The sequence below is a fragment of the Oncorhynchus mykiss genome, chromosome 19, assembly GCF_013265735.2.
Source record: "Oncorhynchus mykiss isolate Arlee chromosome 19, USDA_OmykA_1.1, whole genome shotgun sequence".
Classification (NCBI taxonomy): domain Eukaryota; kingdom Metazoa; phylum Chordata; class Actinopteri; order Salmoniformes; family Salmonidae; genus Oncorhynchus; species Oncorhynchus mykiss.
This window is the reverse complement of record NC_048583.1, coordinates 7707932-7722574: the sequence shown is the minus strand read 5'-3', so window position 1 is coordinate 7722574 and position 14643 is coordinate 7707932. Positions and strand designations below refer to the sequence as shown.

Genomic DNA, 14643 nt, shown 5'->3' with positions numbered 1-14643 from the left:
TGACAGCTGTGTCCAGACTGTAAGCTGTGTGTTAGACTATCTATCTGTGACAGCTGTGTCCAGACTGTAAGCTGTGTGTTAGACTATCTATCTGTGACAGCTGTGTCCAGACTGTAAGCTGTGTGTTAGACTATCTATCTGTGACAGCTGTGTCCAGACTGTAAGCTGTGTGTTAGACTATCTATCTGTGACAGCTGTGTCTAGACTGTAAGCTGTGTGTTAGACTATCTATCTGTGACAGCTGTGTCTAGACTGTAAGCTGTGTGTTAGACTATCTATCTGTGACAGCTGTGTCCAGACTGTAAGCTGTGTGTTAGACTATCTATCTGTGACAGCTGTGTCCAGACTGTAAGCTGTGTGTTAGACTATCTATCTGTGACAGCTGTGTCCAGACTGTAAGCTGTGTGTTAGACTATCTATCTGTGACAGATGTGTCTAGACTGTAAGCTGTGTGTTAGACTATCTATCTGTGACAGCTGTGTCCAGACTGTAAGCTGTGTGTTAGACTATCTATCTGTGACAGCTGTGTCTAGACTGTAAGCTGTGTGTTAGACTATCTATCTGTGACAGCTGTGTCCAGACTGTAAGCTGTGTGTTAGACTATCTATCTGTGACAGCTGTGTCTAGACTGTAAGCTGTGTGTTAGACTATCTATCTGTGACAGCTGTGTCCAGACTGTAAGCTGTGTGTTAGACTATCTATCTGTGACAGCTGTGTCCAGACTGTAAGCTGTGTGTTAGACTATCTATCTGTGACAGCTGTGTCTAGACTGTAAGCTGTGTGTTAGACTATCTATCTGTGACAGCTGTGTCCAGACTGTAAGCTGTGTGTTAGACTATCTATCTGTGGCAGCTGTGTCCAGACTGTAAGCTGTGTGTTAGACTATCTATCTGTGACAGCTGTGTCCAGACTGTAAGCTGTGTGTTAGACTATCTATCTGTGACAGCTGTGTCCAGACTGTAAGCTGTGTGTTAGACTATCTGTGACAGCTGTGTCCAGACTGTAAGCTGTGTGTTAGACTATCTGTGACAGCTGTGTCCAGACTGTAAGCTGTGTGTTAGACTATCTATCTGTGACAGCTGTGTCCAGACTGTAAGCTGTGTGTTAGACTATCTATCTGTGACAGCTGTGTCCAGACTGTAAGCTGTGTGTTAGACTATCTATCTGTGACAGCTGTGTCCAGACTGTAAGCTGTGTGTTAGACTATCTATCTGTGACAGCTGTGTCCAGACTGTAAGCTGTGTGTTAGACTATCTATCTGTGACAGCTGTGTCCAGACTGTAAGCTGTGTGTTAGACTATCTATCTGTGACAGCTGTGTCTAGACTGTAAGCTGTGTGTTAGACTATCTATCTGTGACAGCTGTGTCCAGACTGTAAGCTGTGTGTTAGACTATCTATCTGTGACAGCTGTGTCCAGACTGTAAGCTGTGTGTTAGACTATCTATCTGTGACAGCTGTGTCCAGACTGTAAGCTGTGTGTTAGACTATCTATCTGTGACAGCTGTGTCCAGACTGTAAGCTGTGTGTTAGACTATCTATCTGTGACAGCTGTGTCCAGACTGTAAGCTGTGTGTTAGACTATCTATCTGTGACAGCTGTGTCTAGACTGTAAGCTGTGTGTTAGACTATATATCTGTGACAGCTGTGTCCAGACTGTAAGCTGTGTGTTAGACTATCTATCTGTGACAGCTGTGTCCAGACTGTAAGCTGTGTGTTAGACTATCTATCTGTGACAGCTGTGTCCAGACTGTAAGCTGTGTGTTAGACTATCTATCTGTGACAGCTGTGTCCAGACTGTAAGCTGTGTGTTAGACTATCTATCTGTGACAGCTGTGTCCAGACTGTAAGCTGTGTGTTAGACTATCTATCTGTGACAGCTGTGTCTAGACTGTAAGCTGTGTGTTAGACTATCTATCTGTGACAGCTGTGTCTAGACTGTAAGCTGTGTGTTAGACTATCTATCTGTGACAGCTGTGTCCAGACTGTAAGCTGTGTGTTAGACTATCTATCTGTGACAGCTGTGTCCAGACTGTAAGCTGTGTGTTAGACTATCTATCTGTGACAGCTGTGTCCAGACTGTAAGCTGTGTGTTAGACTATCTATCTGTGACAGATGTGTCTAGACTGTAAGCTGTGTGTTAGACTATCTATCTGTGACAGCTGTGTCCAGACTGTAAGCTGTGTGTTAGACTATCTATCTGTGACAGCTGTGTCTAGACTGTAAGCTGTGTGTTAGACTATCTATCTGTGACAGCTGTGTCCAGACTGTAAGCTGTGTGTTAGACTATCTATCTGTGACAGCTGTGTCTAGACTGTAAGCTGTGTGTTAGACTATCTATCTGTGACAGCTGTGTCCAGACTGTAAGCTGTGTGTTAGACTATCTATCTGTGACAGCTGTGTCCAGACTGTAAGCTGTGTGTTAGACTATCTATCTGTGACAGCTGTGTCTAGACTGTAAGCTGTGTGTTAGACTATCTATCTGTGACAGCTGTGTCCAGACTGTAAGCTGTGTGTTAGACTATCTATCTGTGACAGCTGTGTCCAGACTGTAAGCTGTGTGTTAGACTATCTATCTGTGACAGCTGTGTCCAGACTGTAAGCTGTGTGTTAGACTATCTATCTGTGACAGCTGTGTCCAGACTGTAAGCTGTGTGTTAGACTATCTATCTGTGACAGCTGTGTCCAGACTGTAAGCTGTGTGTTAGACTATCTATCTGTGACAGCTGTGTCTAGACTGTAAGCTGTGTGTTAGACTATCTATCTGTGACAGCTGTGTCCAGACTGTAAGCTGTGGGTTAGACTATCTATCTGTGACAGCTGTGTCCAGACTGTAAGCTGTGTGTTAGACTATCTATCTGTGACAGCTGTGTCGAGACTGTAAGCTGTGTGTTAGACTATCTATCTGTGACAGCTGTGTCCAGACTGTGTGTTTAAAGGGAGGTGACAGACATGTCTATTCACGTCCCTTCTGTCTGACTGATTGCTGGGCCCGGGGAATAGGTCTGAGACTAGCACCAGCCCTGTGTTGTGGGACTGAAGAGTGCTGGAGCAGGCTGATAGGGCCTTCAAATGGCAGCAGGCGCCGTGCCCGTAGGCTGGGTGAACTCAGGGGCATGGCTGTCTGGCAGGTGGGCAAGGCTCTTCACAGCAACCACCCATCATCATGGCCTGTGCCAGGCTGACAGCTCCCTGTGTGAGCCAACTGTTTACAGTGTTCCTAGTGCCAACGTTTGGCATGGAGAGAGAGAGGGCAGGGTGTGTGTGTGTGTGTGTGAGCGTCTAATGTCTAATGTGACCGTCTAATGTCTAATGTTCAACTGTTCTGCCTGTGATTATTATTATTTGACCCTGCTGGTCATCTATGAACATTTGAACATCTTGGCCATGTTCTGTTATAATCTCCACCCGGCACAGCCAGAAGAGGACTGGCCACCCCTCATAGCCTGGTTCCTCTCTAGGTTTCTTCCTAGGTTTTGGCCTTTCTAGGGAGTTTTTCCTAGCCACCGTGCTTCTACACCTGCATTGCTTGCTGTTTGGGGTTTTAGGCTGGGTTTCTGTACAGCACTTTGAGATATCAGCTGATATACGAAGGGCTATATAAATACATGTGATTTGATTTAATGTGGTTATTTTATGTTTTTGTGTGTGGGTGAGAAACCAGACGCTTTACTGACCTACAGTTATTCTAAACATGTGTGTGTTCCTTTCAATTGGTCGGCATTGGTTTTGACAACCTAAAAAGGAAATACCAATGAAATTGCTCTGGGGGGAAATGACGGGGCCATTGGTTGTAGAGCTGTTCATTTAGACTGTGGATAAACCACATGGACATTGACATTCCAATAAAAGCCATCTGGTATTGATGCAAAGCAAACATGACCCAGGCCATATTAATACAGACTGAGATGGACTGCATTCCAAAACTGCTGGGGAGAATAAATCACTAGCCAGTCAGATTTTCTACCGGTGTTTGGCTGAAGGCAGGTGCTAATTTCCGGTTGTTTGACCCACCTCAGGCAGGTAGTGTGGGTTGGCCATCTTGGTGGTCATGTAGAACCTGAATTTCTTGTTGTAGTCAATGTCGGAGTCTCCGAGGCGGATGAGGGTGCGGCCGCCCGCCACAAACGTCTGCTTCAGCAGGATGGGCTCCAGAGCCGGGTCCACAGTCTCCTTCAGCTACTCACACACAACCAGGACACAAAATGGACGTCATGCCCGTCAGTTTTACCATTCTTCCTGTTCCAAGTCAACTCACCCAGGTCTCTTTGCTAACTCTAGACTCAAAATGGACTGTTCAGTTTTACCATTCTTCCTGTTCCAAGTCAACTCACCCAGGTCTCTTTGCTAACTCTAGACTCAAAATGGACTGGTCAGTTTTACCATTCTTCCTGTTCCAAGTCAACTCACCCAGGTCTCTTTGCTAACTCTAGACTCAAAATGGACTGTTCAGTTTTACCATTCTTCCTGTTCCAAGTCAACTCACCCAGGTCTCTTTGCTAACTCTAGACTCAAAATGGACTGTTCAGTTTTACCATTCTTCCTGTTCCAAGTCAACTCACCCAGGTCTCTTTGCTAACTCTAGACTCAAAATGGACTGGTCAGTTTTACCATTCTTCCTGTTCCAAGTCAACTCACCCAGGTCTCTTTGCTAACTCTAGACCCAAAATGGAGGATAGAACTGTCCCCCGAGACTAATCTCCATGGTGAATCCTGACCTAGAATGGCTGCCATAGTACTGACCTCCTCCAGCAGTACGGGCATGCCCATGCGGATGGCGTTCTCCAGGGTTCGCAGGAAACCAGAGTCGGTCAGCTTGATCACCTTCAGACCGTTCTTGGTCTCCTTGGAACGGATCCAACGGTTGGCCTGGAGACGGACCAGACACAGTTGTATAAAGCATTTCAAATGGGGGACTATTTGTTTCGTTTCAGGTCGGTTGTGATTGTGTAGCGACGTCATCCCAACGCCACAAGGGACAGAACTTCCATATTGTCCCTTTAAAGTATTCAAGTGACCACCATTGAGGGGTCATGTCATTTCCTCTCATACCAGAAAGTCACTATGTTGTCCATGACACAGGTGTCACACTCAATGCACGAAGGACCGAGTGTCTGCAGGTTTTCGCTCCTCCCTTGTACTTGATTGATGAATTAAGGTCACTAATTAGTAAGGAACTCCACACACCTGGTTGTTTAGGTCTTAATTGAAAGGAAACAACTAAAACCTGCAGACACCAGGCCCTCCACGGAATGAGTTGGACACCCCTGGTGATTGATGAACCAGGCAGGTCAGAATCACTCTCATCGACATGAATGAAAACTGACAAACAGAAGTGCACTACATTTGAGTCAGTGGACAGACAAGCCGTGTGTGTGTGAGTCTACAATGAAGTGTCCCCGTGCTAGGCTGTCAGCAAGCCTCCCTGCCTGCTCAACTTCCTGCCTCCCCCCATCTCCATCGTCGGCCTGTGCATGGCAGACAGAGACCAGTCAACAGACCGCTCCCTGGGGCAGAGGCCCAAAGAAAGAGAGGAGAAGGAGAAAGAAACAAAAGATGACAGGAAGCAACATAAGAGGTGTCTGGAGGACTGGAGCTAAGAGTCAAACTACAGAGTGGCCAAGCGCATGGAGTCTGTGTGTGTGTGTGTGTGTGTGTATGTGTGTGTGTGTGTGTGTGTGTGTGTGTGTGATTACAACACAGAGAGAGTGGGAATAGTCTTATTGTCTCAGTGCTGTTGTCTCAGTGGTGATAAGGGAAAAGTGTTAATAATAGAATAGTCAGGGCGGTTGTCTCCTGTTGTTGCCTTGTTCCAGGCTGGGGTCTGAGAATGGGAGTCAGGATTTGTTCCAGGATGGGGTTGGGGAATGGGAGTCAGGGTTTGTTCCAGGCTGGGGTTGGGGAATGGGAGTCAGGGTTTGTTCCAGGCTGGGGTTGGGGAATGGGAGTCAGGATTTGTTCCAGGCTGGGGTTGGGGAATGGGAGTCAGGATTTGTTCCAGGCTGGGGTCTGAGAATGGGAGTCAGGGTTTGTTCCAGGCTGGGGTCTGGGAATGGGAGTCAGGGTTTGTTCTAGGCTGGGGTCTGGGAATGGGAGTCAGGGTTTGTTCCAGGCTGGGGTCTGAGAATGGGAGTCATGGTTTGTTCCAGGCTGGGGTCTGAGAATGGGAGTCAGGGTTTGAGCCAGGCTGGGGTCTGAGAATGGGAGTCAGGGTTTGTTCCAGGCTGGGGTCTGAGAATGGGAGTCAGGGTTTGTTCCAGGCTGATGTCTGAGAATGGGAGTCAGGGTTTGATCCAGGCTGGGGTCTGAGAATGGGAGTCAGGGTTTGATCCAGGCTGGGGTCTGAGAATGGGAGTCAGGGTTTGTTCCAGGCTGGGGTCTGAGAATGGGAGTCAGGGTTTGATCCAGGCAGGGGTTTGAGAATGGGAGTCAGGGTTTGTTCCAGGCTGGGGTCTGGGAATGGGAGTCAGGGTTTGTTCCAGGCTGGGGTCTGAGAATGGGAGTCAGGGTTTGTTCCAGGCTGGGGTCTGGGAATGGGAGTCAGGGTTTGATCCAGGCTGGGGTCTGAGAATGGGAGTCAGGGTTTGTTCCAGGCTGGGGTCTGAGAATGGGAGTCAGGGTTTGTTCCAGGCTGGGGTCTGAGAATGGGAGTCAGGGTTTGTTCCAGGCTGGGGTCTGGGAATGGGAGTCAGGGTTTGATCCAGGCTGGGGTCTGAGAATGGGAGTCAGGGTTTGTTCCAGGCTGGGGTCTGAGAATGGGAGTCAGGGTTTGTTCCAGGCTGGGGTCTGGGAATGGGAGTCAGGGTTTGTTCCAGGCTGGGGTCTGGGAATGGGAGTCAGGGTTTGTTCCAGGCTGGGGTCTGGGAATGGGAGTCAGGGTTTGAGCCACAACACATTACAACACAACTGTTATTTTAGCAGATGTAGCCACAGAAAAATAACTTTGGTCATCATTGCCAATACAAGAATAGAGAAAGTTACAACTAGAAATACAACTATACAAGTAGCTTATTACAAAGTATAAGAATGAATAACTATTTGCAACACCATCGCATATAAAGGTACCTGTGATTAAAAGATGTTATAGAATCTAAATAGAGTATTTAAGTAGAGGACTGAATCCAGAAGAGATGAAAAGTGTGGTAATACAAATACTTCTGATTGGTTGAATGATTCAAGACAAAAAGCACTGATTTGCTGTCAGCTGGGTCACCTGATCCTGAGGGTCGATCATGAGTGGCCAGCGGCGTCCACGGGTAACCAGGATTCCATTCTCAGTGGAAACGGTGTCCCGGGGCAACCCCTCGGCGTTCCACAGGCGGATCTCATAGGGGTCGCCCAGGATGTTGATGAGGCTGAAGCTGGCACTGATGGGGATGCCCAACTCCTGGCATCGCACAATCCACTGGTCTATCAGCTGCACAGACACACACACACAGCCACACACACAGCCACACACACACACACACACACACACACACACACACACACACACACACACACACACACACACACACACACACACACACACACACACACACACACACACACACACACACACACACACACACACACACACACGTTTATCAACAATCAGAGCCTTGTATATTCAGGGATGAATGAACATTCCCAAGTCATCTGACTCCATAACCATGTGCTATAACAGGTAGTATTGACAGACATTACAGACACAGTGGTAGTATTGACAGACAGTGGTAGTATTGACAGACAGTGGTTGTATTGACAGACAGCACATAGACAGTGGTAGTATTGACAGACAGCACAGAGACAGTGGTAGTATTGACAAACAGCACAGAGACAGTGGTAGTATTGACAGACAGTACAGACAGTGGTAGTATTGACAGACACCACATAGACAGTGATAGTATTGACAGACAGCACAGAGACAGTGGTAGTATTGACAGACACCACATAGACAGTGATAGTATTGACAGACACCACATAGACAGTGATAGTATTGACAGACAGCACAGAGACAGTGGTAGTATTGACAAACAGCACAGAGACAGTGGTAGTATTGACAGACAGTACAGACAGTGGTAGTATTGACAGACACCACATAGACAGTGATAGTATTGACAGACAGCACAGAGACAGTGGTAGTATTGACAGACAGCACAGAGACAGTGGTAGTATTGACAGACAGTACAGAGACAGTGGTAGTATTGACAGACACCACATAGACAGTGGTAGTATTGACAGACACCACATAGACAGTGATAGTATTGACAGACACCACATAGACAGTGGTAGTATTGACAGACACCACATAGACAGTGATAGTATTGACAGACACCACATATACAGTGATAGTATTGACAGACAACACATAGACAGTGGTAGTATTGACAGACACCACATAGACAGTGATAGTATTGACAGACAGCACATAGACAGTGATAGTATTGACAGACACCACATAGACAGTGATAGTATTGACAGACACCACATAGACAGTGATAGTATTGACAGACACCACATATACAGTGATAGTATTGACAGACACCACATAGACAGTGATAGTATTGACAGACACCACATAGACAGTGATAGTATTGACAGACACCACATAGACAGTGGTAGTATTGACAGACACCACATAGACAGTGATAGTATTGACAGACACCACATAGACAGTGGTAGTATTGACAGACACCACATAGACAGTGATAGTATTGACAGACAACACATAGACAGTGATAGTATTGACAGACACCACATAGACAGTGGTAGTATTGACAGACACCACATAGACAGTGATAGTATTGACAGACAGCACATAGACAGTGATAGTATTGACAGACAGCACATAGAAAGTGATAGTATTGACAGACACCACATAGACAGTGGTAGTATTGACAGACAGCCAGACAGACCCAGTGGGTTGAGGTGAGTGAGAGCCATTAGGCCAGAGTGCCAGTGTGGGCAGGGAGGTTGACACATGGTCTGCCTCTCCGTCTGGCCCGAGGGAGAGAGGTGGGCACACAGACACTGTCTAGAACAGGCAGGCTTCACTGGGTTTGGTTCCAATAGTGTACAGAGAACAGACGGCAATGTTTAGACGCAGGGCGCAGAAGTAGAGTGAAAGTATATAACAGATAGTAAGAACCGTGTATAAAGCTGCATCTCTATAGAGGCCATACATACCAGGTGTCTCCACTGCAAGGGGAAGGCTATGTAGTTTAGAATGGTTATAATGCAACATACTGCGGTAGGTTATAGTGAGAATTAGCAGGCTGTATATAAAGGATGTACCAGTTGTCTATAGTGCATTGTGAAGGCTCCGTAGTACTGCAGGCTATAGTGAGAATTAGCAGGCTGTATATAAAGGATGTACCAGTTGTCTATAGTGCATTGTGAAGGCTCCGTAGTACTGCAGGCTGCAGGTTATAGTGAGAATTAGCAGGCTGTATATAAAGGATGTACCAGTTGTCTATAGTGCATTGTGAAGGCTCCGTAGTACTGCAGGCTGCAGGTTATAGTGAGAATTAGCAGGCTGTATATAAAGGATGTACCAGTTGTCTATAGTGCATTGTGAAGGCTCCGTAGTACTGCAGGCTGCAGGTTATAGTGAGAATTAGCAGGCTGTATATAAAGGATGTACCAGTTGTCTATAGTGCATTGTGAAGGCTCCGTAGTACTGCAGGCTGCAGGTTATAGTGAGAATTAGCAGGCTGTATATAAAGGATGTACCAGTTGTCTATAGTGCATTGTGAAGGCTCCGTAGTACGCCACGCAGGCTGCAGCGATGAAGACGTTTCCCACCACGTTATGGATCTCCTGTTCAAACAGTTCGATGCTCTCCTGCCAGCGAACCTGCTCGTCCCCCAGAGCTGCTGTCAGCTTCCCTGCACGGCCCAGCCTCGCCTCGGTCAGAGCCATGGTCTTAGCTGGGGGGGAAAGGGGGGGAGAGGGTAAGGGGAGGGAGAGGGGAAGGAAAGTGAGGGAGAGGATGGGAGGCAGAGAGAGTTCATGTAGCAGACAGCACACATAAGAGATTACAGTAGATTAGTCCTGACATATTCCTGGAACTTTGGTTTGTCTTGGAAAACATTGTGGGAACTTTAAGTGCCAACATGATGGAAATCATGTGCCAAAATCTGTCAAACTCAGTCTTACCCAGACCCTCCTCTCTAACTTTTACCCAGACCCTCCTCTCTAACTCTTACCCAGACCCTCCTCGATAACTCTTACCGAGACCCTCCTCGATAACTCTTACCCAGACCGTCCTCTATAACTCTTACCCAGACCCTCCTCTCTAACTCTTACCCAGACCCTCCTCTCTAACTCTTACCCAGACCGTCCTCTATAACTCTTACCCAGACCATCCTCTATAACTCTTACCCAGACCCTCCTCTCTAACTCTTACCCAGACCCTCCTCTCTAACTCTTACCCAGACCCTCCTTCTCTGCGATGCTCTGGTCAAACTGGTCCTGGAGGATCTTAATCTTGTTCTGTACTTCCTGTAGCTGGGCCTGCTTCTCCTTCAGGGTTGCCATGGTAGCGTTCAGCTCCGTCTGCAGCCAAAAGGGTGGGATATAAAAACAAATACCTAATACTGTACTTAGTAAAGAACTTCTGACACAGAACTTCCTGTTGACGTTTTCTCTTCCAATTGGAACCAGTGGGCGGATGACGTGCTTGTGTGTGTGTGTGTGTGTGTGTGTGTGTGTGTGTGTGTGTGTGGGTGCGTGTGTGTGTGTGTGTGTGTGTGTGTGCCACTGACCTGTGCGGCGGCCAGTCTTTCTTTCTTGGGTCCGACCTCCTTGAGGACTCTGGAGTAGAGGTCCATGGCCCGGACCCACATACACATGGACTTGCAGGCCTTGGACACCTTTTCCACCTTCTCAGGGACAAAGTCCGGGTTGTTCACGTACTTCTGAAGCTAAAAAAAAACAACAACAATCCAAATCATCATTATTTAGTTTGTGTCCCAAACGGCACACTATAGAGCGTACTACTGTTAACCAGAGCCCTATTCCCTATATAGTGCACTACTTTTGACCAGAGTGAGGGGGGTTTCTGCAAATGCAGTGAAAGAAATACAAACAAATAATGAAGCCAATACAGGAAGACATGAATAGAAGATGATCAAAAAACAACAATGTCCAAAAGAGTTAGTGACCTTCTGGAGGATCTGGGGCTTAATGTTTTCCTTGTCATATTCCATCAGCTTCCTGAGGAAGTAGGAGTCACCCAGCACCTGCTTGGCACTGGACCAGTCTGGTCTGGAGAGGTGGGTGGGGGGAGAGGGAGGGAGGGAGGGAGAGAGAGAGAGACAAAGTTGAAGTAAAGAGAGAGAGATACAGTGTGTATGTGTGTGTGTGTGTGGTGTGTGTGTGTGCGTGTGTGTGCGTGCGTGCGGGTGTGTGTGTGTGTGTGCGTGCGTGCGTGTGGGTGTGTGTGTGTGTGGTGTGTGTGTGCGCGTGCGTGCGTGCGTGTGGGTGTGTGTGTGTGTGGTGTGTGTGTGCGCGTGCGTGCATGCGTGTGTGTGTGTGTGTGTATATGTGGTGTGTGTGTGTGTGTGTGTGTGTGTGTGTGTGTGTGTGTGTGTGGTGTGTGTGTGTGTGTGAGATACAGCTGGAGTCATGCTAGCTAACAGGCCTGCTATGAGTACAGACAGGAAGCAGCAGAGAAAACACCAGCCACCGATCCAGATGACAGATTATTCTATCAGACAGACAGAGACAAGAGGACATGATGAGTCTTCAGTCTCTTCTTGTCAAGCAGAGCAGCAGCAGAGTAGTGACTGACCTCAGCCAGTCTCCCATACTGGACCCTGCAGCTACCTTCTGTCTCTGGGTCAATGACAACATGTAGGGTTTGTATGCAGGGATGGTCATGTATCTAGCCCAGTAGCCCGAGGCTAGTGCTGATCAGCTTGTACAAAATGTACCCAACTAGCCCACTGGCTAGATACCTTTAGTCTTTTTAAATAATGCATGGCCTAGATTTCACAAGTTCCATCCCAGTGTGTCTGTATTGGGAGTCACTGGTACATTCGTATCAGTTGTTGCTCCGTTAGTGATCCATCCACTGGCAGCCTCATATGGCATTGAAGTTCAACAATAATATGCTATTAGCTAATACATGAGTTAACCCTTCATGGACTGACTTGTTGCAGAGACAATGATTACGTTATCAATCTGTATCCAAGCATCGTCAGCTCACTGACATGCAGCTGAGATACTATCTCCCAAGAGAATACTCGTCAGTTATCGTCCCAGCTGTGTATATACCCCCTCAAACAGACACCACGACGGCCCACAAGGAACTTCACAGGACTCTATGTAAACCATATATCCTGAGGCTGCATTTATTGTAGCTGGGGATTTGAACAAAGCAAATTTGAGAACAAGGCTACCTAAATTCTGTCAGCATATTGATTGCAGCACTTACACTCGATCGCTGCTACTCTAACTTCCGCTATGCATACAAGGCCCTCCCTCGCCCTCCCTTCGGCAAATTCGACCACGAGTCCATCTTGCACCTACTGTCTTATAGGCAGAAATTGAAAGAGGATGTACCCATGACTAGAACCATTCAACGCTGGTCTGACCAATCGGAATCCACGCTTCAAGATTGTTTTGATCACGCGGACTGGAAAATGTTCCGGGCAGCCTCAGAGAACAACATCGGTCTATATGCTGACTCGGTGAGTGAGTTTATAAGGAAGTGCATTGGAGATGTTGTACCCACTGTGACTATTAAAACCTACCCTAACCAGAAACCGTGGAAAGATGGCATGGAATTCGCGCAAAACTGAAAGCGCAAACCACCACATTTAACCATGGAAAGAGGACTGGGAATATGGCCGAATATAAACAATGCAGTTATTCCCTCCGCAAGGCAATCAAACAAGTGAAATGTCGGTATAGGGACAAAGTGGAGTCACAATTCAACAGCTCAGATACAAGACGTATGTGGCAGGGTCTACAGGCAATTACGGATTACAAAAAGAAAACCAGCCACGTCACGGACACCGACGTCTCGCTTCCAGACACACTAAACACCTTCTTTGTCCGCTTTGAGGATAATACAGTGCCACCGGCACGGCCCATTAACAAGGACCGCGCCTCCCCCCTCTCCTTCTCTGTGGCCACCACATGCTTCAAGATGGCCACCAGTGTTGCTGTACCCAAGAAGGCAAAGATAACTGAACTAAATGACTACCGCCCCGTAGCACTCAATTCTGTCATTATGAAGTGCTTTGAGAGACTAGTTAAGGATCATATCATCTCCACCCTACCTGTCACCGTAGACCCACTTCCGTTTGCATACCGCCCCAACAGGTCCACAGACGATGCAATCGCCATTACAGTGCACACTGCCCTGTCCCATCTGTACAAGAGGAATACCTATTCATTGACTACAGCTCAGCATTCAACACCATAGTAATCATCAAGCTGGAGGCCCTGGGTCTCAACCCCGCCCTGTGCAATTGGGTGCTGTACTTTCGGGCCGCCCCCAGGTGGTTAAGGTAGGAAACAACATCTCCACTTTGCTGACCCTCAACACTGGTGCCCCACAGGGTGCGTGCTCAGCCCCCTCCTGTACTCTCTGTTCACCCAACAGCAGAGGGAGCACCCCCCTATCCACATCGAAGGGAGAGCAGTGGAGAAGGTGGAAAGTTCCTGAGCGTACACATCACAGACAAACTGAAATGGTCCAAGGCACAGCAGCGCCTCTTCAACCTCAGGAGGCTGAAGAAATGTGGCTTGTCACTTAAAACCCTGACAAACTTTTACAGATGCACAAACGAGAGCCTCCTGTCGGGCTGTATCACCGCCTGGTAAGGCAACTGGACCGCCCTCAACCATAAGGCTTTCCAACGGGTGGTGCGTTATGTGCAACGCATCACCGGGGGCAAACTACCTGCCCTCCAGGACAACTACACCACCCGATGTCACAGGAAGGCCATAAAGATCATCAAGGACAACAACCACCCACTGCCTGTTCACCCTGCTATCATCCAGAAGGTGAGGTCAGCACAGGTGCATCAAAGCTGGGACCGAGAGACTGAAAAACAGCTTCTATCTCAAGGCCATCAGACTGTTAAACAGCCATCACTAACTCAGAGAGGCTGCTGCCAACATAGAGGCTCAAATCACAGGCCACTTTAATAAATTGATCACTAGTCACTTTAATAATGGCTACATGTCTTACAATACTCATCTCATATGTATCTACTGTATCTTATACCATCTACTGCACCTTGCCTGTGCCACTCGGCCATCGCTCATCCATATATTTATATGTACATATTCTTATTCATTCCTTTACACTTGTGTGTATAAGGTAGTGGTTGTGGAATTGTTAGATTACTTGTTAGATATTACTGCATGGTCGGAACTAGAAGCACAATCATTTCGCTACACTCGTATTAACATCTGCTAACCATGTGTATGTGACCGATAAACATTTAATAGATTTTTGATCTAAGATGCATCAATCATAATGTTGTCAATATGTGATTTAAGTGTCGTTAGCGGACTGACATGCATCAATCACAACGTTGTCAATACGTTATCTAAGTGTTGTTAGTGTTACTGACTTGCTGCCCAGCAGGATGCAGACGGCCTCCATGACAGTCATGACCATGTCAGGTGGTTTGGTGAAGACC

General features: G+C 47.3%; 1 protein-coding gene across 1 annotated transcript in view; it reads right to left on the bottom strand.

The window, feature by feature from the left end:
• The window catches only part of LOC110516931 (dynein heavy chain 6, axonemal-like), a 191356-nt gene that overhangs the window by 44263 nt on the left and 132450 nt on the right, over window positions 1-14643 (bottom strand). The window contains exons 54-61 of the mRNA XM_036955471.1: window positions 14575-14643; window positions 11146-11248; window positions 10747-10905; window positions 10414-10537; window positions 9713-9909; window positions 7212-7415; window positions 4742-4867; window positions 4013-4177 (exon numbers count right to left, since the gene is read on the bottom strand). The exon at window positions 14575-14643 is cut by the window's right edge and continues 167 nt beyond it. Coding sequence (XP_036811366.1) covers window positions 4013-4177; window positions 4742-4867; window positions 7212-7415; window positions 9713-9909; window positions 10414-10537; window positions 10747-10905; window positions 11146-11248; window positions 14575-14643 — 1147 coding nt within the window. The remainder of the gene's footprint in view (window positions 1-4012; window positions 4178-4741; window positions 4868-7211; window positions 7416-9712; window positions 9910-10413; window positions 10538-10746; window positions 10906-11145; window positions 11249-14574) is intronic.